Here is a 24,911-nt window from a genome sequence, read left to right as displayed (position 1 = left end):
GAGACAGAGGCCTGTACCCAGCATCTAGCTCATGAACATCCTCCCCTGCCAGATGGCGGGTGCGCAGGGAGGTGGTAGATCTCAGAGCAGGCCACAGAAACCCTAGGAATTTCTATTTCTGGCTTTAAACTCTGCTCTCCTCCTTTGAGAGCTTAAGAGCTTGGCCAGACAGAAGCAGCCACAGAGCAGATGGCGAGGGACAGATGTGTCTTCCCTGGGGGACCAGCAATGTCCGCATTAGGAGACGGGAGCTTTTCGCAGATTGTTTGAAATTGCTTCAGATCAAGAGGATGGTAATTACTAATTCATGGTCCCCAGAGGTGAGGCTAAGAACCTGCTGGGAGTGAGAGAATTCAGCCTGCTTGTGGCAGGGGCTGTGTATCCAGTTCTGACACCCCAGAGCTGTAACTTTCACCAGGAGCATGTGTGGCTAAGGGCTTGGGCTCTCCGGTGTGGCTTCATGCCTCCCTTCATCCAGCCCTTTCAGCAGCCCTGGGAGGCTCCAGAGCTGAGAAAGCAGCAGCTCCACGATCAAAACTCTTGCCAAGTTCAGACAGCTATGGACATTGATGGGTCTAACCTGAAGGCCGATTTCTCCCCCAATTCTCTGGCCCTAGTTTCTCTAAATTAGGGGGTCACTGACTTAGTGACCTCCAAGGCTACCCCTCCTCTTGTTGGGGCCTTCCATCTTACCACCCTGCTTCTAGCTGTATCTAACAAGGAAGAAGGCACACGAGTCAATGGAGAGAGAGCGTCCAGGTTTGGTTGGGGAGGCGTCTTCTCATGCCCAACCTAGTGTGTATGTGAAAATAGGCTTCACCTCCCCGGGGCTAGGGCCCTGTTGGAAGGCTTACCTTTCGTGATTCCTTCCGAGGCATCAAAATATGGTGTTTAGATTTTACCAGTTTCCTTCGAACTAAGCGGATGCCCAGGCGTTCCTGGAGGAAGCTCTTTAGCAGCGGTGGGATCCCTGGTGTTGTGAAGGGAAAAAGATGACGATTAGCTAGTATCCCCCGGGGCTTACTGTGTGTTTGCACTGTTCCGTTACTTCGTATGTGTTAGTGTGATTGGACTGCTCTTTTCAACCACAGGAAGTTGGCGCCATATTATTCCTATTCTATGAGCAAGGAAAGTGGCACACAGAGGCGACAGTGATGGTGACGAAGTGCAGCAAGGCTTAGCCCCCCACCGGTGTGACAACAGGCCCGGGACTCTAACACACCTCCAGCTGTGAGGTCTGGGCCAGAAGATGGTGGGCTCCACAACAGAACTGCATTCACAATGCCGGCAGAGACTGCCCTGCAGCTGTGCCCGCCACACAGCCCTGCTCTGCAACCAGGGTGCAGCTTATAGAGCTCAAGTAAGGGCTAGAGAATTCCAAATTCCCAGGTTTTTTCCCCCTGAGTGACCTTGAACAGATCATAACCACTGTGAACTTTGGTGTCCACCAGAGTTGTTGAGGTTAATGATGCCTGTTTGCCATGGCCGCTGTTGGGGCAGCAGGTGCAAAGCAGGAGCTCCATTCTCCAGGGTAGCTGAGCCTCCCCTTCGCACCCCACCCCACCCCCCCCACCCCCAGCAAGTTTAGCCTAGCGTCTAAGGTGAGAGCGAGGGTCCTAGGGCTAACCCTGAGCACTGGGCCGGGGACAGATCTGTGGCCACCCACCTCGTGTGTGTGCCACCAGAGGGTTGTTGTGGAAGACAAGCTCACAGAGGGAGGGGAAGAGAGCCGCTGGCAAGACCGCATCCTCCTTTGCAATCTGGAACAAGTGCAGGGGACACGTTAGTTGGTACTCCCCACCCAGGTGGGAGGGGCTGGCTAGCAAGGGCGGCTGCAGAACAGATGTGGGAGTGATGGACAGCAGGCAATGCCTTATCCCTGCACCATCACCTGCCTGGGCCCAGACACTTTGCCCTCCTGTCTAAAGATTCTGCCACCACTGCTTCATTGTTTGAAAATATTTTTTATTATTTTATGTGTATGGGTGTTTTGCCTGCATGTATGTCTGTACACTACATGTGTGCAGTGACCTCAGAGGCCAGAAGAGGGTGTTGGATCTCCCTGGAACTGGAGTTAGAGTTGGTTGTGAGTGGCCACATGGTGCTCTTTACAGCTGAGCCATCTCTCCAGCCCCGCCCCCCGCCCCCTGCTGCCCCCTTGCTGCATCTTTAAAATCTCTCTCTTATCCACACTGGATATGAGAACACCAAGGGTACTGGTGGCCAAACAGTCAAAAAGCCTTTGTCTTGAAGAGCCTTGAGGGTAGACCAGCACTGGCTTTGGATATAACGGTCTTCCTCATGGCAAACCTGCACACTCCAGCATTCCATCGGTAGTACTCCTGGTATTCCTTGCCATCAGCCCTAAGCACCAATGGACTGAGTGAAGAACACCAGAGGCCAGGGGCCCACTTATCAGTGGGATGGAGCTGAGCCACGGCAAGGGACACCTCATGGCTGGCTGGGGCCAGGGGCTACAGTGCCCTGTGCACTTAGCAGACTGCATGACAAAAGTTACACAAGCATTGTTGAGCAGAGTAGCTAGAACGTGAGGACAGCAGTGGGGTGGAACCAGAGGAGCCTGGAGTGGGGTTCGATGCAGGGACACAGGAGGCCCCGGGTGGGGGGGGGCACGACAGACTCTTCAGTTTGGCTCCTGGATCCTCACTGGACTGCCCTGGAGCAAATGGCATCTCTCATGGTTGTTCATTCAGCTAGCCAATGCTGATTCTCTAGACCACAGGCCACTAAAAGCTTCCTGTGAAGAGCCAGGCGCCAAGTGTCAGGACAGACTCTCTGCTCCTGACTCAGTCCTGGACAAGTCACAAGCCAATAGCTAGAGTGTTTCTTTTCCAGTAAAATTTTATTTATGGACTCTGAAATTTGATTTTGTATAATTTTAACACGCCATGAAACGCTATCCTTGTTGAATGTACCCGGAAATACAAAAGCCACTCCGTCCAGAGGCTGACCAAGCCGTCTGCTCACTCATATTTTAATAGATCACAATCTTTCTCCTTTGTGGTCATAGTGCCTTTGCAGAACTAAGTAGCTACAGCAGACTGATATATCATCTGGCCCTTTATTAAAAAAAAAAAAAAAATGCCGGGCTTGGGGATGTAGCTCAGTGGTAGAACGCATGCCCAGCATGCTGAAAACACGTTACAAAAAACTTGTGTCCAGAGAAGGAGGCTCAGTCTCCAGAGTTGCCTGTGGTATATGTAATGGTAGCCCAGGATGGCCCAAGCCTCTGGGTAAATGAGGCAATGAGAGACAAGCACTTCAGATGGAGAGTGGAAGTGTAAATTAATTCAGTCAAGATAGAAGATCCTGTGTATAGTTAAAATCCGAAGGGAGCTGAGTGGCACCTAGGATGTATGTGTATTACATGTTCTGTGACGCCAAGCCCTAGCTGAAAGGCACGGACTCAGGGTTCTGGCTGATTGGCAAGGAGAATCTGGCCCCAGGCTAGCTGCTCCCTATAGGGTGAGTCACATGACATCAGAGAGACACTTCTTTCAGTGATAACCTCTGATTTCTGCGCAACCTCACTGGGTTAAAGACAATGTAACAATCCAATCTATGAGCTAAATAAGTACTGGTTAAAGTCTGAGTTAAAGTGACTGTTTGCTTTTGACACAATACTTCTAAAGTGAACATCTTAGGGAGAGAAGTTCTGTTGGAGGCAGACTTGTACCTCTGGTAAACCACTCACTCGCTTCAACACATGCAGCTGTGTCTGCGGTGAGCTGCGAGCAGCACTCATGAAGACTTACTGGGAGCCCACTGTGCATCCAGTTGTTCTGGATTCTAAGGATACACGAGTAAGCAGAACAAAGCCTAGCACTTAAACAAGTGGAGCCTGACGGTCTGTGCCAGGACCTGACGAGAGCTAACCACCACAGCGCTGGGGTTAACTGTCACACAGGAAAATGACAGTCATGATGAGGACACAAGATGAGGGAGTGCTACCCCAAAAGGAAGAAGTCAGGCAAGCTGGCAGAGAACTCCGGTCTCAGGGATGTCCTGGGGAGCTCTCTGGAAAGCAGGGCATCTCCAGGGTGAGTGAGACACCGGCTCACCTGTGGTCCAAGGTTATAATGAATGGTTGAAGTCCAGCTGTGGTCCATGCCAGGGCTACATCTGCTGTAAGGACTAATCAACTAAAGGTTGTAATGAATGGTTGAAGTCCAGCTGTGGTCCATGCCAGGGCTACATCTGCTGTAAGGACTAATCAACTAAAGGTTGTAATGAATGGTTGAAGTCCAGCTGTGGCTCAGAGCATGGCAGTGAGGCTCCTGAGGGTGTGGTGATGGTGTGTGGGTATGAGAGAGGACCACAGAAAGCCTCATCGAGGCACGGCACCGTGTGGCATACCGTGTGCCTGGAGAAGAGCTGCCCTTGCAGGAGAGGCAGTGGCCCCCTGCTGCCCAGAAGGAACAGCCAGTCCTAAGCATGGCATCTGGGAGAGGGAGCACTTGCTACTCCTGAGGTCGTGCACAGTAGAAATCTGCACAGTAGGACCATGAGAACGCCTGTCTCGGAGATGCAGGGCCACAGTGCTGCCCAAGACTGAGGTTGTAGCCCACCTTGGGTTCCTACCTTGGTCTGGCAAGCGCCAAGGAACAAGCAACAGCAGTCTCCTGGGAGGCAGAAGTGCTAATGGGAGCTGCAGATGGGAACAGCAGAGAACCACCCTCACAGCCCAGCAAAGATCAAGTCTCTGTGATCTGAAAGGGATGCGCTTGAGTACAGATGGCAGGCTGCAGTGCAAGGGTAGAGACAGAGACAGACCATGTGAAGAGGAAGCATTTGAAGGTGCCACAGCCATGTTAGAATCAGACAAAGAAGACCGCAATACAAGGAGTATTATCAGAAGCAGAGGGAGGTGATTCACAATTGGACCGCATGGTAGGTAGACGTGTGCTAAATGCAGCTGCCCCTGCTAACAGTTTCAAAATGACAGAACTAAAGGTAGAAAAGAACAAAACTATGGCCAGGAGTGGATTTCTCTCTTCATGTGTGGGTGCACTTGCCTGTGCATGTGTGTGTGGAGGCCTGATGTTGGCATCTGGTGTCTTCCGTTACTCCCAGTGCCTAGCACAGAGGCTAGTACGTGGCAAGTGCCAAATAACCCTCCCTACCCTGAGAGCCAGGAACACACACTTGCATACAGGGAAGAAATTGCTGGACTTCAGGCCAGAACGGGTCACATCTCTCCCCTCCGTGCCCCAAGGAGAGAGCAAAGGCGGTTAGTTACCTTGTTGTAGGCCAGGCTAAGGTATCTGAGCTCTGGGAAAGGTGGGGCCAGTGTCTGGTTCCTCGCTTTCAGTGACTTCACGGGAAGAATCTCAAATATGGGAGGAAGGGAACATATCTTGGCTGTCTTAGAAGGGAAAAAAAAAGTCAGAGTCAAAGTGTCACAATGATTAAAAAAAGAAAAGGCTTTGAGGCTGGCAGCAGCCAAATGCTCTTTCTGTTGGGTGTGGAGAAAAGACCTGTAAGAGCGTCTGGCCAAAGAGACATCTGGGGTCACAAAGGCCAGAATTCTGACTCCATGTTCTTTGAGGTCACACGAGCTAATTCTCCAGTATCCCAAGTTCCAATTTCAGGTTCTCTGGGGCCACAGACTCCAGGAATGCTGCAGACCCCAGAGGCTCCTGCCCTTTCTCCAGCCCCAGCCCCGAGGCGCCTTGGCCCTGGTCACCCCGTCTGTGCAGCTCAGCTGAAATGTCCCCCGAAGGTAGAGGAAGTGTTTGTACTGATAAAGGCGATCAGTCGCCTTGGCCGGAAGAGGTAGGGCGGAAGGGGACTGAACGGGGACTCCCAGCACCCAGGTCCTCAGCCCCCAGTTCCCATTCAGGGTGAACAAGGGCTAAGTCCTGACCAACCTGAGCTAGGCTCAGCCTGATGATGGGATGGCTCCCCTCCAGCCCCGAGTGCTCAGGGCCAATGTAGGACCGAGCACACACCTGAGACTGACGGATTAACCATGCCAGACACTTACATGGAGTCAAAGGGCATGAGGAGGGTAGACATTGGGCTAAGATGAGCCAGATGTCCCAAGGGCCACTAACTGCTGTATGATCTTGACACAATCGCTCTACTGCCCCTTCTTCGACAGATGAACATGTGTGCAGCATCTACTTTGGGCCAAATATTTTGTGAAGTCACACATATGAGACTGGCCAGCGTGAGGTAAACACAGATGAGTGATACTTTGGGAAACCTCCACGGCTCCTCTGGTCCAGGTCACCCTGCAATCTGATGGAGCCGGGGGCAGAGTGACAGCACACAGCAGTCTCCTCTACTTTTCAGCCCTGTGACAGGACTGAAGGGCTGCCTCTGGCCCCTTAGGGGACCATGGCTCTCTCCTGTGCAACTCTCAGCTTGGGGTCACATCCCTGCTCAACCCCACACATACATATTTAAGGGGTATCCATCTAAAAACCGGCCACAGAAGATCAGCCCTAAACTTACCTGACCTCTCCCATCATCCTTCAAGGCACAAGACACTAAGAATAATTAAGACATCTTCAAGATTCTAGACACAGCCTGCAGGCAGATTACTCCACCATGGGAACAGAGGGAGAAGCAATTACCCCATAAGGTAGTGGAGGCTGCCCCTTGAGTTGGGAATGGTCATCTCATGACTGAGCCAACCCCACCTCCAAGCAGTAATTTTTTGAGAGACCACAGAACCTCCAGAACCAGACCTGAAGCCATGAGCCACTCAGAGATGGACCAAGACTGATGGACTGTGTATACTTACGACCCCACCACACTGTCTTTTGTCCTTCCCCTGCATAGCCTGGGCTCCTCTCAGTAGCCCAAGGACAGGGGTTAGCCCCTGGTGCCCCATTTCTTCTCAGTGTGGGTACACAGCATAATAAATTATTTCCTTGACCACCGCTTGTCTCCCTGGACTTCTGAGGAAGGAAGTGGCAGGAGTCTGGCCTGTTAGGACCCTCCAGCGTCAGAACTGGGGCAAGACTGGGTAAGCAGAAAGGGGCAAGTCAGAGTAGAGCACAGACCAGGAAACCCCAGAGAACCAGGCTCAGAGGACACTGAGCCGAGGGCATGACTGGCCGCCTCCTAGAGGGACATGAATCTGACGTTTACAGAGAGAGAGACCCATGAACATCTCTACCACCAATTCACCTTCTAGGTTTCCAGGGACTGAGCTGAGAGCACTGACCATCCTGCCAACTGTCATTGATTTCCAAGGCACATCCCCGGCCATAGGCCCTGCCATCCAATGGGAATGTCCTTTTGCAGTGTGACCCTTGACACTGCCCACTCAAATGAGCAGCTGCCGTTTCTACACAAAAAATCATCCTGAGTGAGGTAACCCAAACCCAGAAAGACAGTCATGGTATGTACTCACTCGCTGCCTTGTGGTGAAGAATTGATCTGGTTTCTGCCCCAGACTCCTGGCATTGAGCTTCTAAAGCCCTGAGAATTTCCTAAGTGATGGTTTGTCTGTTAGCCAGGGTTCCTTGAACCACATTTCCATTCTACTAATGGGATGAGGAAGGGGGGGGAGCTGGTCAGGCCGGGTTGGAGGGGAGGGCTCTGAGTTCAAACACGCATCTGAGAAGACCCTCTACAAAGCTGTGCGTTGAGGCTCAGAAGAGCTTCCTGGTCGGTAAGAACTTTGAGGTGTTGGGAGGGTGCAGAAGTTGTACAGATGGGGCCTTCCGGTCTCCCCTCATGAGCCGCCTTCTCACTTTGCTGGCCTCGTTTTTTCTCCTTTCTATTACTACTGTAGTTGTTTGCGAACGGCCCTTTCTCAGGTTCTCTGAGTTCTAGAAAATTATTGACCCTCGGGGGGTTGTGGGGACTCCCAGATTTGTAGCTAGGTGATCACAGTGTGGATAACTTACTGTCTTCTTTCCTCCTTCCTGACTGGCACCTAAAGTGAGGGCAGTTTTCTCAGGAATTCTCTCCCTAAACTTGACCTTAAACTCCGGGCTGGTTAGTGTGCTCTAATGTCACCCTGTCCCTCTAATATGCTTTGACAATCGAATGTGGCCAATGTGACACATTTGAGTTTCATACTCCTCCATGCTTGCTTGCTCTCTTGAGACCTGAAACTGCCCTGTTGTTATGACCAGGGTGTAAAGATGGTGTGGAGAGCCAGGGCATGCCCTCCCCTTGGAAGCTCAGTTCCCAGCTGGCCTGCACAGCCAGCAGAACCGCTTTGCTAGCTCCAAGAATTTTAGGACGTGATCGGCTGAACTGAAGTCAGTCAGTGGTTTTGTTGCACAGATGTAGTTAACCAGTCCAATTTCTCACAGTCATATCTGTGAGGAGCCGGCTTATCTCTCAAGCACATGGGCTGGCTGGGTGTAGACATGCACAGCTAATTGCAATTGGATGCATCAATATTTAGTCTACATGTGTCAGTCTCCATGAGCTTGGTTAGTGAGCTCTGCCCTGAGTCAAAAACCAGCCTTCTGTGTTGACAAAATCGAACGGTACACCTTTGACAGCGAGGCTCAGGTCTGGGCAGCACTGTAACTCACCGGAAATCTACTTTCTGAGGCCTCTGTGAGGGGCTCTTGTGAGCTCCATCCTGGCAGTCCCAGTTATCACTCAGGGCAGTGGCTGTCACTGCACTCTACTGAACAGTATCTGAAGGCCTGGGAGTGAGTCTGTGAGCACTGAGGTCAGGGCCTAGTCAGTTCCCCCAGCACCTCCCCAACGTCAGCAGCACAGGGCTGACCCGTCGTAGGTGCTCGGCAAAGATGTGTTTACTTAGTGTGACCTACAGAATCGTCTCTGTGGCTCTGTTAACTTGTCACTATTTAATGCCCTTGTCATTCTTTGTCATCGGAGTACAACTATTGATAAGACTTTTCACTGTATCGGGTGAGAAAGAATCCAGGTGAGGCTGCAAGTGTAGCTCAGGGACAGCCCTTGCCCTGTCAGTGTAAGGCCGTGGGTTCGATCCCTAGAAGGACAACAAACAAACACAAACATGAAGTAGCAGTTCTGCCTACCTCTGAGGTTGAAAATCCAGGGTAAGATGAGAACACGACCTCTGAAACGACAAAGAGACGGAGGAAAGGCGGTGAGATCACCTGACCTCGGAGGGGTCCGGTCTGGGCATCTTCCCTTCCGTGTACTCCGGTGCCCCCCAGACAGCTTCCAGGGCTAACGCCGAAAAGGATCTGATGGGACCAAAACCAACCCCTTAGCCAGGCTGCGGAGGCCCGAGTGGCTGGTCCCCTCCCCACGTCTCCCGTCGTTTCCCACCCCAGCTCATGCTGCCCTTCTGCTCACTCACAGTGTGTCAGTCACACGGACCTTCAGCCTAACTTTGCAACATGCAAGCTCTTTCTAGCCCTGGTGCCGGGAAGCCTGCATGGAGCGGAAAGCTAACCAGCTACCTCATAAGAGAGAGGTAGAGAACAGACATCCCATCGAGGAGCCGAGAACAGCTGAGGTAGGGAAGAGGCTGCAGAATGAGTTCATCCGGCAGCACTCTCCTTCCCCTGGTGCCTGGGCCCCTCCCTCATATCCGTGGCGGGATGGATGAGAAAGGTCACGTGAAAGTAAACATAGGAGTAGGGGGAAAAGCACTTGCACGGAACAGTCCCCTTGGGGCAGTAAAGCAGGGACTGGGGAAGGGTTAGCCAGCGAACAGCCAGTCTGTCAGAGAATGACAAGGAGGTGGCTGCTGTGAGGACTTGGACAGCCGGGGGGGGGGGGGGGTTCCCTTGCTTCCCTAGCTGCTGTGATTCCTGGGGATGGCAAAAATGGAAGCTTTACTTTGGTTAGCATGTGAATCCAAATGGCACATTTTCCACATGCATAAAGCAGCCCAATTCTGACCCATTTGGCGGGTCCTCTCTTCAAAGATCTGTCTGAGCTCTGCAAGGCCAGCTGAGCTCACAGATACAGGAAATTCAGCAGCAGATCTTTCTTGGGTCTAAGTCTTAGGTCTAAAGACTAAGAGGCCCCTCCTCCAAGATTCTAACTTTCCTGATTCCAACCTCTTCACACAAAGCAAACTCCAGGCTCTGGTGGCTTCATAACATTGTCTTCCAACACTTAAGAAGTGAGGCAGTATCAAACTTTCCCAGGAAACAGAAGAGCAGTGAACACTGAACACCCCTGAACTCGTGAGGCAAACACAGCCTTGACTGACAGTCCTCACAGGAACACCAGCACAGAGGAAGACATTACACCAATCACCTCCTGGACATGGATGTCAAATCCCTCCACACAATGTCAGCAAATTCAATTCCTGGACCATCATGGCCAGCAGGGGTCTTGTCCCGGGAACGCAAGACTGACTCAACACTGAGAAGTCCATCCGAAGTTCTCTCAACCCTTCAGATGAAGAAACATGGGACCCCAGCTCCTCCGTCTGTTGTACAGGTTGGTGGTGCATGTCTTTAATCTCAGTACTGGAGAGACAGGCAGAGGCAGGCACATCTCTGAGTTCCAGGTCAGCCAGACAGACATGGTAAGACTCGGTCTCAAATTTTTTTTTCACCTTCCCACCACTAAAAATGAATACATGTAATTACCAGCCCACTAGATTTTTTTTTCCCCCGAGACAGGGTTTCTCTGTAACTTTGGAACTTGTCCTAGAACTTTCTCTGTAGACCAGGCTGGCCTTGAACTCACTGATTATCTGCCTGCCTCTGCCTTCCGAATGCTGGGATTAAAGGAATATGCCACCACTGCCCAGCCCAATAGATGTTTTTTAAAAAGAAATAAAATTCAACACTGATTCACAGGAAAAAAAAAAAAAACACCTCTCAGCAAACTAGGAATATATGCAGATTTCTTTAAATTTGATGATACAAGACATCTACAAATATATATACAGCTAATATACTTTTGAAATACTCAACACTTTCCTCCTAAGAAAGAAAAATTCCCATCATGGCTTCTTTTTTTTTTTTTTTTTTTTTTTTTCTGAGACAGGGTTTCTCTGTGTAGCTTTGGAGCCTATCTTGGAACTCGCTCTGTAGACCAGGCTGCAGGCTGGCCTCGAATTCACAGAGATCTGCCTGGCTCTGCCTCCCAAGTGCTGGGATTAAAGGCGTGCACCACTACCACCCAGGCCATCATGGCTTCTATTCAACACCATATTGTTTGGGTCAGCCAGTATAGCAATAAAAAGGTGCTTAGAACTCTTACAATAGGAAAAGAGGAGACAAAACAGGTGTCATATATCGATGCTACCACCATGAACAAAAAGAATCAAGAGAGCCTGTAAGTGACTAGAAGACAGAAATGAATTTGGAAATGTCGTTGCTAGGCATGAGTTCAAAATGTCTGTGTACTAGCAACAAGTGAGTGGGACTGAAATATAAAAAGCAACGGCATCAATGATAGCATAAAAAGAGATAAAAACCCAGGAACACATCTAATGACAGATGGTCACGGTCTCAGCCTTGGAAACAACAGAGCACTCCTGAGAGGACTTTAAATGACCCCAAAAACAGCCTGGAGAGATGGCTCAGTGGTTAGGAGCACTGGCTGCTCTTTCAGAGGACCTGGGTTCAATTTCCAGCACCCACATGGCAGCTCACAATCTTCCTTTGTGCCTCTGGAGGATAACATGCAGATGTGACTCTTGGAACTGTGGAGCCATCCTGAGAACCCAGTAGGAACCAGCTAAACAGGACAAGCTATGCCCAAAGAGGCTGGAAAGGCCTGAAGCCCTTAAGGACATGGGTATGCCACAGGCTTGCCTGACTTCTGAGTTTCTTAATAGATGAGATTTTAAAACATGATCTACTTTTAGTTGGAGTTTGAAAGCGTCTCACCTGACAGAACTAGTTGGGAAGTCTAAGCAGTTCATTTAGAACACTCCCAGAACCAACCCCCGAAGCCCACTCCCTGATGGAGCGGGCATCGGAACAAAGGACATGGCTCACCTGTGCGGTCCACGTCCTTCTTCATGGGCAGTACAGTATAATTTGGTTGCTCATCCGGGGTCTCAAATATCCACGTCTGGGTCTGCAGCTCTTTCTGGGGGTTTGGCCCCTCTGTAACCCAGTCCCCCGATCCATCACAGAGCTGAACCTGTTGTAGGTACGGGATCCGGAAAATCTTGTTTTGGTCCAGGCTCAATTTCTTCAGTCTTCAATTAAGGAAAGTAAATTCAGAATCACAGCAGTGATGTGATCTCTGGGGTGTTACTGAGCAAGCTGGGGAACACACAGGGATTCAGGCCTGGACGTGGACACCTGTTGTGTAGCCTTGAGATGAGGGGGACTTACCTTCTCTGGGGCTCAGTGGCCTCACCTTATAATGGGGATAAGGTTTATTAATCTCTAAAGCTCTATGAAGACTTAAATGAGACAATATGTAAACATCTGGGCACCAAGTAGTATTCGGTAAATAGTAACTAAAATCAAAAGAAATATTTTAGAGATCCTTGTCAAATACACAGAATCTGGCAACTGAAGTTCTTTGTGTGGGGGGTGGTGGTGGTGGTGGCCAGGGTTCTACCCTGGGTAGTGGCTAATCCTGCACATGACTAGAAAAAAACCTTACTGATGTTGCATTTCTCTGTCAAGCTAAGTTCAGAGAGAGAACTCACTTGCCCAAGGCCACACAGCACACACACATGGTGGAGCTCGGACTTCACCCCATACTGTGTAGCCTGAATGCAGCACTCAGGGTGTGAGCCCCCCCTGGGGTTGGGGATGGTGCAGAGGAGGGCTGTGACATTACCTCCTGAGCCCAGCCAGGCTGGCAAAGCAGCTGGGATTGGACAGTTTGTTGTCATCCAGCATCAGGGTCTCCAGTGCTGGGAACCTCAGGATGTACTTCTTGCTTGTCAGTGATGACACGGATGCCTCCCTGTGGGCACAGAGATCTTTTGTTCTGAGTGAAAGCAGAGAATGAGAGCCACCATCCCCAGGAAGACAGGGACCTGACCAGGACGATTAACCAGCTTCCAAACTTCCCTAGTGCCTGCAAGGGGTCCATTTAGAGGTGAGCAGCAGGTACGGCTCCCGCCCACTGACCCCGCCCTCAAGTCCTGCTTGTCTACACAGGCCACTGCATGGAGACAGTTTCACCGACACTGGGCTGTGCTGGGGTAGTAGGGTCACCGGGCTGTGCTGATGGGCAACACCAGGGTGAATGAAGCAAGACCAAATTGTAGAGGTAATGCCGCAGATGGTGCACTGTACAATTCTGGCCAAAGGCAGACTCCTGAGAATCTTTTGTCACTCACCCTGAGGATTGGTAACCATGGGAACGATATGCTCTTGGCTTGGAACATGGCTGTGCCATCAAGGTTTCCTTGAAGAATTCCCCAAATACCTGAGAGTGGGATTCAAGAGGCTGAGGTCCTGATGTACACAGGTGGACAGGAAGTGGAGGCATTTTAGGTGTGACTGTTAATATGACCTCATGTTTCCAAGTGGATGAGGCCTAGGTTGCTCTAAAGACACATGGGCAGATGACACAGTTTCGTCCCTCCCTGCACATTCCATTTCATCCACACAAAACAGAAACAGCTGTGCACGCACAAACACACATTCCATGCATGAGCTATAAGCACACAGGCAAGAGACAGGCTGAGCAACATTTCTCCAGTCCTACTTCACTCCTGCACTGTGATAAGCGACTTCATGCAGTCTTCGCAGGGGTCGGTGCAGAGGCACTGTCCACCTGCTTTTCATCAGGAAGCTCGGTAACCTGCCAGAGTCTCATAGCCACAGAGTGGCAGAGCTCAAACTAGAGCTTAGTCCTTCCGGATTCCCAAGCCCAGACCTTTCCCACCACCGCCTCCTCTTCTGGCCCCATCTTTAAGTTCCGTGTGGATTAGAGGGTGAGGAGATGAAGAGGCCCTTGCTGCCTGGTCTAGACAGAGCTTGGCAGAAGTAGGTGAATTCAAAAGTAGGTAAAAAGTTGGGGTGGGTCTGAGAGGAGGGGGAAGAAGGGTGTCCAAAATTCTGAGGACTAATGAAAAATGAAGGCCCTGGAACATACACATACACCTTAAGTTTCACAGGGGGACACGGCGAGGAATACGATCGCTCCCTCCCTCAGGAATTTCCTTAGCAGGAATTTATGCTGCTGGTACTGGGAGAGAAAGGACACTCTCCCATTTCAAGGCATTTCCAGTCCCATGGAGGAGGCATGAGGCACTGCCCACAACAAGACAATTGCTCTAACTGAAGTGGGGGGGGGAGGTGGCGCAGGAAAGGCAACGATTAAGTGAATTAATAAAGAATGAGAAGAATTCTCATGATTTTAACCTCTGTGAGAGGAAAACAACAGAAAGAAGTCAACTCTGGCTCTGTAGCTCCGTGCAGCTGTTTCCTGCAGCAGGGCCCAGAGACACACGGTTCGCCTGTGAGGATACATGGGCAGAGTCACGGAGAGGAGTGGACACAGAGCTGAGAGAGAATTCTGGGCTGCTCTCCAGTCCTCGGACCTACAATCTTAACATGGATCCTGTCTGTCTTTAAGGTGCAGTTGTGAGGTTCCTGGGTGTTCTTACAAGGAATTCCCGCCGTGGGGCCTTACTGTAGAACTGACAGCCTTTTCTGCTGGTGAGTTCCATGCTCTGACCGAACAAGGGCCAGGGCAGATCATTTAGAAAGGGCACTGGCACTCTGAATCTGAATCTCTACTCGACCAAATAGCCAGGAAGCCACAGCAGCTCTTCATTCTACTCCAGGGAGAAACGCACTAGGAGTCGGGCCTTCAGACATTCCTCTTAAGCACTGTCACAGCAAGGTGGTTCCGCTCGTTCCTGTGACAGCAATACTACCCTGCTTTCTTAAAGTCTGCCCTAGAGAAAACACAGACATAAAGTAAATGTCTCAAAAGAGGGACAGGGGCCAGTGAGATGGCTGAGCGGGTAACTGCTCCTGCCGCCAAGCCTGACAGCCTGAGTCTGACTCCAGGAACCCACGAAGTAGGAGGGAAGCAACTTCCACAAGTTGCTCTCTGACCTGCACACGTGTGCTAGAGCATGTGCGCTCCCATGACAAATCAATCCAAAGAACCCCAGTTATAAATGAAGCTTTGGGCGGGAGAGGAGGAGGAAGAGGGAGAGCAAGAGAGACAGACAGACAGACAGACAGACAGAGACGGTGTCATGGGACCTAGTAGGAAAAGCCAGCCACAGCTGCAGCTCTCAGTCTCACCAGATGAACTCTCTGAAGTTTACCAGGGATGGAGAAGCAGAAGTTTCCAGCTCTTCGTGCTAGAAATGTCATTGGTATTGTCCCTTGCCTGGGAAATGGATTTTACTGTCTGCTAGAATTGGGTAGACCAATGTCTTTTAGATGCTAAGTGCACACAATCCTGGTGGTTGGATTCAGCCAGAGGAAAGCATACTTCTCAGCAGATGCCTAGACACTCCCCCTCTCCCCCCCAGCATAGGGAGCCCAGAGCTCTAGTTCAGGAAGTGTGCCTGCTGTGACAGCCCTTGACTTCTGGTGCTGAGTGTCTCTGAACCCAGACCCTCCAGTCATACGTGGAGGTCATTTCTCTTATGTCAAGAGCCCCGCAGCTCTCAAAGCACAATGATTTCAACAACCCCCTGTTGCAGACAGAAGCACATTTACTCTGCAGCTCTTATGTGTTGGGCAATGAGTTTCTATTTGGACAGAAAACACCCGCCAAGGACCGTGTGCTGAATGCTTGGTGCCAGCTGATGGCATCATGGAGCGGCTGTGGAAACTCCAGGATGTGAAACCTTGTTGCAAAGAGTAGGTCACTACTAAAAATAGGGTATAACTTGTCCCTGGTCCCTTCGCCATGTTCTCTCTCTTTGCTTCCTAACTGCCGCATGTGCCCCAAGACACTCTCCTTCAAGACAGTCGGCCTGGCCATAGCCAGAAACAAGTGACCACGGATCAGGCCTTCGAAAGCGTGGCCTAAATAAGCCTTCTTTCTCTCCCGTTGTTTCTTTGGGGTGCTCTGCCATGGTGACACATGCCAACTAACACATGAGGAAGCACTGGAAGGGACTGGCTGTTCTTTACGCAACAGTGCTTCCCGTGGACAACACTTAGAGTGAGGAGTACTGTGCAAAGAGGAAACGTGCATCGTTTTAAACTCGCAAGAGAGCTGGAGGCCCCAGGAGGGAGTGCACAGAACCTCAACCCCCAAGAGAGAACTGAAGCTAGGCGGCTGGGCAGCCTCAAGGGCGTTTGCTGATCTTGTGGGAATTGAGTTGTGACGTAACAGTCTGGAGGATCAAAACCCAGAGCGTGATGACGGTAGAGCATCCAGTGAGAATCGGAGACGCTAAGGGATGTCCACCCTCAGGAGGGTGTGAGCCAGTCAGAGCCCTTCTCATCCCACAGGCAGGAAAGCTGTCTTGGGGTGAAAAGAGACAGAGAGTTTGGAAAGCTGTACCTCAAATCTGTGTCATCAGAACCATCAGAAAATAGCCACAGTGAGTATTCCTGGGCAACTGGCCAAATGCATGGAAAGGTTTATGGTGTCAAGACAAGTGATGTGAGCCAACTTCCCTGGCATAAAAGAGGAAATCCAGGCAAAATACACATTTTAAAACAGTCTACTTTACAGTGCCCCCAACTAATAAGCTGTGAGGACTTATGGGACTTGGTTTTAGGCGGTGACCCAGAGGCTGCTTTCCCCAGGGCTGTCTGCCCACTGCAGGAGTGACAGTCCATTGCCAGTGCCAGTGAAGGGTCCCAAACCTCAGGTCCATGGTGTGCCACAGAAGGGAGCCTAATAGAACGTCTGTGGGTAAAGGTTAGGGCATTGAAGGACCAAACCCTAGGAGGTGGTGTGCACTACAGATAATTTCCAATAATTTCAGTTACTGTAATTGGATTTAGGTTCGGAATTATCCATGTAGAATCTACACTGTAGATAGCCAGAGACTCTCAATCTGACAAGAAAAAAAAATGATTTAAGTTGTTTAAAGGGAGAGTTGGGACATCTCATCCGGTCATGTATTTGCATTTAAATTAGACAGAATTGGGCTTAAATGAAATAGAAAAGCAAGTTCTTGCCTCGTACCAGCTCCTTTCGCGCTTCTATGACTGTAGGGCCACGCTGAGCATCCCCCCCCAGAACGCGCCCCCCCCCCCCCCCCCCCCCGTCCGCAGCAAGCAGCGCTGCGGGGTTAAAGAGGACGTGCACAAACCATCAGACAGCACCTGCTGCCTGGTGAGAGTGTGACAGGCACAGGGGCCCCAGTCAGTGTGGGGTCGGGAGTCGGAGGAAGTCCACAAACTCGGCCCGCCTGTCCTTCTCCCCACAGTTTGAATCAGATGACAGAACACCCGGACTTGTCTACTCAACAACCAACGGGTGGGCCGTTACGACGGAAAATGCCGCCTTGAAGCTCTAGAGCCTCTCTAACAGGAAACTGGAAATTCCACCGACATCCTGAGGTCACTGCAGAGAGTGCTGGCAGCATGGGCGCGTAGGAGCACGGAGGCCATGGAATCGTATGGCATTTCTGTGAAGTGCTCCTTGCTCATCGGCGTGTGCACACGTCAGACCCTGAAGAATGACTGTAGACTATGCGATCTTAACACGCTGGTGACTCCAACTCCAGCTGCTGTTGCAGATGTGAAATCTTTCTCTGGTAAATCAACAGAGCTTGTGGCACTTGGAATCTGAGAACCTGGAAATGGATCCTCCTCTTTATCAGTTAAAAGGACTTCCAGAAGCTGGGCAGTGGTGGCGCATGCCTTTAATCCCAGCACTTGGGAGGCAGAGCCAGGCGGATCTCTGTGAGTTCGAGGCTAGCCTGGTCTACAGAGCTAGTCCAGGACAGGCTCCAAAGCTACAGAGAAACCCTGTCTCGAAAAACCAAAAAAAAAAAAAAAAAAAAAAAAAAAAAAAAGGACTTCCAGAAATAGTTTGTCTTAATCGGACAGGGACAACAGTATTCCTGTGTCCTCTACTGTCAGGGCCACACAGACTTCAAGCCCTATCATATCGATCCACAGGGATTTTCAGTATTTTGATGTCCCACAGAAAATATCATGCTGACTGGACGTGGTGATAAGAAAGCCACCCCCCCCACACACACACACCCCGCCAGATGGCTCAGTAAAGCTCACGTGTGTCACAGGCTAGAGGTAAAGCACAAGAATTCTAGAGACTGTCACCTTGCTTAATTTCCTTGGCGTTTAGCTATCTGGGACATGTTGGGCTGTACCTCTTGGACTTTGTACCACCTGTAGCTAAGAAAAAGGCACAATGCTTCGCTGGTCCCTTTGGGTTCCAGAAAGTACACTGACTAGTCTCAAGACCACCAGTCTCCATGACAAGGTTCTTCGGCAGGTTGAGAACTGCTCTTCTGCTGGACTGGTCGCTCAGCCCACCCGGATGCTAAAGTCCCATAGCAACAGACGTGTCACACAGACAGGGAGGGTGGCCAGGCTTCCTGTTTTTCAAGGGAAGCTTGAATTTCTCCATTTTCTCAAAGAATAACTATTCTTTTATTCTTGCTCAAATACATTATGGTTTGGGTGATGAATGGCAAGTTATGCTATAAATGGAACCCTTTGGAGGTAAAAAATAGTGGAAACCACTAAGAGCAAAATATTGCCCTTGTCTCGATCATTATTTTCTTTTGAAAATCAGTTTTTGGCTCATACTGTGTGCTGGCAAAGACTGAGCTACACACAAGACACAAAATGGCCATGTGACATGAGTCATTCATCATGGACCAGATGTCTGACAGAACGGACTCATCTAGTGACAGAAATGTGCCTTTTAAAATAATGGGCACATTTAAAATGCGTGTATTTATGGAGCACTGTGCAATGCTTTGATAATATACATTGTATAATGTTCGAATCAGCATACACACATCTATTTTCTCAAACACATACTGTTTATGATAAAAATATTCCAATCTTTCCTTCTAGTTTCTTCTTTCTTTCTTCTTCTTTTTTTTAGCTACACAGCACATTCTTGTCATCTGTGTAATATAACTTATCCTAGTGGGCAATGGAACATGAGAACTCAGGTGGCCTATATACCTAGCGCTTAATGCTTGTTGATCCACCTCTCCTCATTCTCCTCTCCCAACTTTCTCAGCCTTGATTTTACTCTACTCTCAGCTTCTGTGAGTTAACTTTTTCAAAATCTGTGTATGTGGAGGCAGGGGCAGAGGTCCATGTCGGGAGTTTCTATCACTCTCCACTTTTTTTTTTTTTTTTGGAGACAGGGTCTCTCACTGAACCTGGAGGTCACTGTGTGGGGAAGGCTGGCTGGTGAGTCCCTGGAGGCCATCTGATTCTACCCCCGCCCCAGTGTTAGAGTTACAGGTGGGCACACAGACACATACTGACTTCACCCACTGAGCCATGCCTCCTTTTTGGAAACAGGATCTCATGTATCCCAGGCTGGCCTCAAATTCACAGTGCATTCTTGGACTTCTGATCCTCTTGGCTCCGCTTCCCATGTGCTGGGATCATAGGTGTGTGCTACCCACCACACCTAGTGTATGCAATGCGGGGGTGGGGGGGAGGGGGGGCGGGGGCGGGGTTTGAACCCAGGGCTTTGCGCATGCCAGGTATTCACTTTACCAACAGAGCTCAATTCCCAACTGGGATCGATTATTTTAGATTCCATGTATGAGTGAGATATTGCAGTATTTGTCTTTCTGTGTCTGGGAAAAGCATTATTTAAGGTCAGTTTCAGAAAGTCTGAATTCCCGTGGTACCTATTCCAGCTGTGCCAATGTCTACCATCAACTCACAACTAAAGCCTTAGCACCAGCTAGCCTGGGAAAATGCCTCCACTGTACTTGAAAATGATTCTGTATGATATGCTAACATCAGTGAAAAATGAGCTGTCATGGTATGGCTCTACACAGCAGTAAAGCTTAGAGTGATGCGCCCAATTGTCCATTTGCTTGCTTGGAGAGACAGAAGTACAGACCTTTCCCAGGCAGCGGGTGGATAATAAAAGCTTGTATAAAAAAAGAGTGAACCCCTGCTAACTGGTGGTTTGGAGTGAACCATGAATGGAGGGTAGAAGGTTATTTCTGTCCTCTGTGGGTGTATACACTGCAGAGATCCCAGTGATGAGATGGACAAGGTGACCTAATTCTGTGAATGTCAGGCGACCAACTGGCCTCCACAGCAGGGAGGAAGACTATGCACTTCCCCTCATCAAAGCACACTGTGCATCATCTGCCAACAGCAGAGGTCACCCCAAAGGCACCCTTTCCAGGAGTTCAAGCAGCCCAGCAGTGACAGACTGGCTGCAATACATCCCTTCCTTCAGATAGGAGGAGCAAGCGTTTGTCCCTATTAAAGTGATCCTACAGAGTTTGGGACACAGATTTGCCTTCTCGGCCCACAGCGTTCTACAGCTGGAACTGCGATATTATTACAGCAATACTGTGTTGACTGTGCATTGACCTAAATACAATCTTTGTTTCTGCTTACGGCTTGGGTTTCTGTCTAGGGTTGGCTCATCCCTAGCTCGGGCCACGCCCTCCTAACACTTCCTATAGAGCTGGTCTAGAGGCCATGAGTTCATTTAGCTTTGGCTTATCTTGAAATGTCTTCATTTCTCCCTTACCAAAGACAGTGTGTGTGTGTGTGTGTGTGTGTGTGTGTGTGTGTGTGTGTGTGTGTGTGTGTGTACACATGTGAATGCAGGTACCCACAGGGGCCAGAAAGCATTGAATTCCCTGAAGCTGGAGTCCAGCAGGCTGTTGAAAGCTGTTGGGCATGGCTGCTAGGAATCAAAGTTGGGTCCTCTGCAAGAGTAGCATGTACTCAAGCCATCTCTCCAGCCCCGGGAAGGGTGGCTTTGCTGGACACAGGACTCTTGGTTGGCAGTTCTTCTTTCAGCACTCTGAACATGGCAGACTTGTGCCTTCTGGCTGCCACAGTTGCTGGGAATCGCTGATAGTCTCAGTGAGCCTCCCTCGCACGCGAGGAGTCACTTCCCTTGTGCTGGTTCAAATTCTCTTTCTCTTTGACACTGATTGTAGTGTGTGCACGAACCTCCCTGAGCTTCACAGATGTTTACATTCACGCAAACTTGGGAAGTTTGGGGTCATTCTGTCTTCAAAAAATCTCCCTCCCTCCCTCAGTCGTTCCTTCCCCCCTCCCACCCCCTTCCCTCCTCTCCTTCTCCCAGCTTCCCCCTCCCTCTTCCAGGGCTTCCACAGAACACAGATGGATTTGCTTGACAGTATCTTCAGATCCCTCCGGCTTTACAGAGGTCATCCTCTTATTTCTCAGACTTGATACATTTAATTGTATTAAATTCTTTCTTCGGCTGCTCAAATCTGCCCGAATTCCTCTGATGAGCTTTTCACTTCACTAAATTCTGGTTGTAGAATTTTTGTCTTCTTTTCAGGTTCCCTCTCCACTATTATTTCTATTTTGCTTGTATGCCATTTTCTTGACTTCCCCCTTATCCTGTTAGCTCTGTGGGCATCCTTACCACAGTTATATTTTTTCTCTAGAAGATCTTCCTTCAGATCTTCCTGAGAGATAGTTCTGTGTGTTTAGTTTTTCACTGTAACAGCCCCCATGTTCTACAGGTTGGATTTTTGGTGGAAGACTGAAGTTGGGATCTGCTGAAGTGATAGCCCTGGAGGTTACGCTCTTCCCATCAAGGTGTGATGGGGTTGGTTTGTTTTTATGATTTTTATAGGCTGTCTTCATGGCAAGGATCATTCTGAGATACAGATGTAAGGTCTTCTCAGATCTTTTCTGACCCTGTGCCTTTCTGGATCCGAAGTAGCAGTCAGTGGTCACAGCACAGAGCTCCCACACTTGGAGAGTAGCGACCTTTCTGCCCACTCTGGCAACTGCAAGCTATTCGTAGTTACATTCCAAAGGATATGTGTGACTGGGGATGGTTCCAGCTACCGGGGAAAGAGCTGAAATAAAAGATCATCAGCAGTCTGATGGCTAAGCCTTCTTCCTCTGGAAGGTATGTCTCCAGCAGGTCCCAGAGTTCCCCAGTGGTCTCCTGAGACAGATTCTGCCAATGCACGTGTTGCCAGCTGAGGAGACAGATTTGGGGTGTTTCCTATTCTACTGCCTGCAGAGAATCTTCTGGCGAAATAGCCTTTTTGACTCAGTTACCAGGTATGAAGAGTTGGGGAAACTGAAGCTTGGACTTGCTGTACAGTGGGTACATCACTTAAATCAGCAATCCATGACGCTGGTTTTCGTTAGCATTCTCATAGGACCTAGGGATTAGCAGAGGGAAGTGGAAGTATCCTCTCAATGATATCTGATAGTGGGATAATAATGGTATTTCTGCAGCTTTGGGCTCTGTGTGTGTGTGTGTGTGTGTGTGTGTGTGTGTGTGTGTGTGTGTGTGTGTGTGTGTGTGTGTGCATGCATGTGCCACAGCATGTATGTGGAGGTAAGAGGCCAACTTTTTGGAGTTAGTTCTTTCCTTCTCCCTTTATATGGCTTCCAGGGATTGAACTCAGGTCAGCAGGCTTGTGGAGTTCTTTAAACACTGAGCCATCCTGATGGTCCCATTTCAGGTGCTTCTGACTTAGAGGTCTGTCTTCTCAAGAGAGGTGCTCCCTGGGGGTTCACAAGAATAGTCTCACTGAACTAGAAGCTAATATTGTTACCAGACACTTGGGTTTCTTGTTTCATTGAAGAGGGGACTTGCCCTTGACGATATGAGTAATTATCAAAAGTAAATATACTGTTGTTTTCCTTGAAGACCCAAAATACTGCCTTTGGAGTTCGTGAATTGTTGGTCTCCCCTTAGAGAGTCTATGACATTTAGAAAGAGTTACTAGAAAACCACAGGAGCCCCTGAAAAATGAGACGTCCAGTGCTCAGTCTCTTTGGGAGTGAAGAGCTGTAACGGCTGAGGCTGCTGGCTGACAGGAACAGGACCTTAAAGGGGTGACGGGAAAATTATAAATATCCACTATGACCTGACCAAGTAAGAAAGATGTGTTGTGGAATATTCCTTACACTGTGTGAAGATATGTCACTGTGATTGGTTTAATAAAAAGCTAAATGGCCAATAGCTAGGCAGGATTTCAGAATAACCAGGATGGGCATAATGGAAATGAGGTAACAAGCATGTGAAAGAATGTAGATTAAAAATATGGGTTAATTTAAGTTATAAGAGCTAGTTAGAAACAAGCCTAAGCTAAGGCTGAGCTTTCATAATTAATAAAGTCTCCATGTCATTTTTTTTTTTTGTGAACTGGCAGCCCAAAGAAAAATTAGCCTACAAAAATGACTGCAGTAATTATGAATGTTTTGTTTTGTTTTGGTTTTTGGTTTTTGGTTTTTGGAGACAGGGTTTCTCTGTGTAACAGTCCTAGCTGTCCTGGAACTCAGTTTGTAGACCAGGCTGGCCTTGAATTCACAAAGGTCCACCTGCCTCTGCCTCCCCAGTGCTGGGATTAAAGGCGTGCACCACCCCCACCTGGCTCTTTCTGGTTTTATGCACACATATGAGTATGTGTATGTGCATTGCACATATAAGTTGCTAGGTGATCACTGACTTTGTAACTTAGTTTTCAGGTTATAAAACATCCAAATGTGTTGTTTTTTCTTTTTTTGAGACAGTCGCACTGTGTAGCTGACGCTGACATCAAATTCATGGTGTAGTTCAGGCTAGCACTGAACTCTCAATCCTCCTACATTTCCCTCCCAAGTGATGGAATTACAGGCAATTGCTACCATGCCTGGCTCCTAAATTTCTATGGAAATAGTTATTCAGAGATATATACAGTAGCTGATGGAACTACATCTCAGCCCATTGTGGAGGAGGGTGAGTGTCTTCAAATGTACGTTACATGAAGCCTATAGTGATTATTACCGTTGTGTGCGAATTAAATATGGAGAGAGGAGATGGATATTAGGGCTCCAAGGGGTGGACATACCAGACAGCTGGCTCCATGCTGTCAGCCTTCACCCCTTGCCTCTGTGCTCAGCTCTGCACGGCAGAGCTTAACTATACATGCTAACCTGACTTTTTAAACTGGTTTCTAGCGAAGTGCTATCGATTGAAGGATCTGGTAAGCCTCTATGGAGCCCAGGAGAGTGGAAGGTAAATCCTCTGCCTGGCTTCTGATAGCACAGGAACCGTGACAATGACAAGTGTCGAGGCAGCAGGGCTAGAATCAGAGCAGCAGCCTCTCTAATGTCCATGGCAGACGCAGACTCCTGGCTCCAGTCCACGAGAGTTAGCTTCCAACAGCTGACGGTCAGCCCTCCTTCCTTGGTTCTTTCATGCCCCTCTGCTCCATGTGCTCCAGCATCGTCCTGAGATTTCTGTAACTACTTCTCTCTACTTATCAGTGGTGAGGCTGGAGGTGGAATAAGGTTTGTTGGCTCTGAGTTTTAAAAGAGCCCTTATCTCTCGAAGCATATATTGAGTATTTATAGATAGTACATGAATCTGCTGATTCATTTTTGAGTAGATTCATTTATAGCTGGATACATTATTTATTTAGAATAATCTACAATAGGCTATGGTAGGGGCATAGCTGTAACAGACTGCCATGACCTCACAACTGTCTGGGGCTAATACTGGGTGGGAGGAACAGGGGCTCATTTCACCATTTACTCTCTGTCTGGTTAAGTGGTTTGTCCACTGCTGTGACAAACACCCGCGAGAAGAAACTCCAAGGGAAGAAGCGTTGTTTTGGCTATTGGTGGTCCTGATTCTCTTGATTCTGGGATTACAGTGAGAGGGAATCATGCTGATGGGAGTCTGTGGCACAGATTACCAACCTCGGGAAGGGCTGGAATCAGAGGCAAGAATGGGAGGGATGCACGATACCCCAAGCACCTTCCCCAGGAGGTGACTTTCTGCAGCGAGGCCTTACTTCCCGAAGTTTTGGCACCTCCCAGAACAGCCCCACCAGCTGGGGACCTACCCTTCAGTACAGAAGCCATCCGAGGGGACATTACATACTCAAGCCATAACTTTCCTTTGTACATTTCTGAAGTTTT

General features: G+C 49.3%; 1 protein-coding gene and 2 long non-coding RNA genes across 4 annotated transcripts in view; 2 read left to right on the top strand and 1 right to left on the bottom strand.

Annotated features, from left to right (window-relative positions):
- Positions 1-24,911, bottom strand: part of Xrra1 (X-ray radiation resistance associated 1) — a 75,521-nt gene that overhangs the window by 5,057 nt on the left and 45,553 nt on the right. For both annotated transcript variants that reach the window (XM_006982155.4, XM_042279776.2), the window contains 6 exons: positions 12,706-12,834; positions 11,904-12,109; positions 9,006-9,046; positions 5,261-5,386; positions 1,667-1,760; positions 855-970 (listed from right to left, as the gene is read on the bottom strand). In XM_006982155.4, coding sequence (XP_006982217.1) covers positions 855-970; positions 1,667-1,760; positions 5,261-5,386; positions 9,006-9,046; positions 11,904-12,109; positions 12,706-12,834 — 712 coding nt within the window. The remainder of the gene's footprint in view (positions 1-854; positions 971-1,666; positions 1,761-5,260; positions 5,387-9,005; positions 9,047-11,903; positions 12,110-12,705; positions 12,835-24,911) is intronic.
- LOC143267866 (uncharacterized) lies at positions 5,376-6,911 on the top strand. The gene is made up of 2 exons (XR_013043501.1): positions 5,376-5,796; positions 6,125-6,911. It is a non-coding gene; the product is annotated as an uncharacterized LOC143267866 (long non-coding RNA).
- On the top strand, positions 15,570-20,389 carry LOC143267867 (uncharacterized). The gene is made up of 2 exons (XR_013043506.1): positions 15,570-16,399; positions 17,237-20,389. It is a non-coding gene; the product is annotated as an uncharacterized LOC143267867 (long non-coding RNA).

Source organism: Peromyscus maniculatus, chromosome 1 (genome assembly GCF_049852395.1).
Source record: "Peromyscus maniculatus bairdii isolate BWxNUB_F1_BW_parent chromosome 1, HU_Pman_BW_mat_3.1, whole genome shotgun sequence".
Taxonomy (NCBI): Eukaryota; Metazoa; Chordata; class Mammalia; order Rodentia; family Cricetidae; genus Peromyscus; species Peromyscus maniculatus.
The sequence above is the reverse complement of the archived record's forward strand: the minus strand, read 5'-3'. Positions and strand labels throughout refer to the sequence as shown.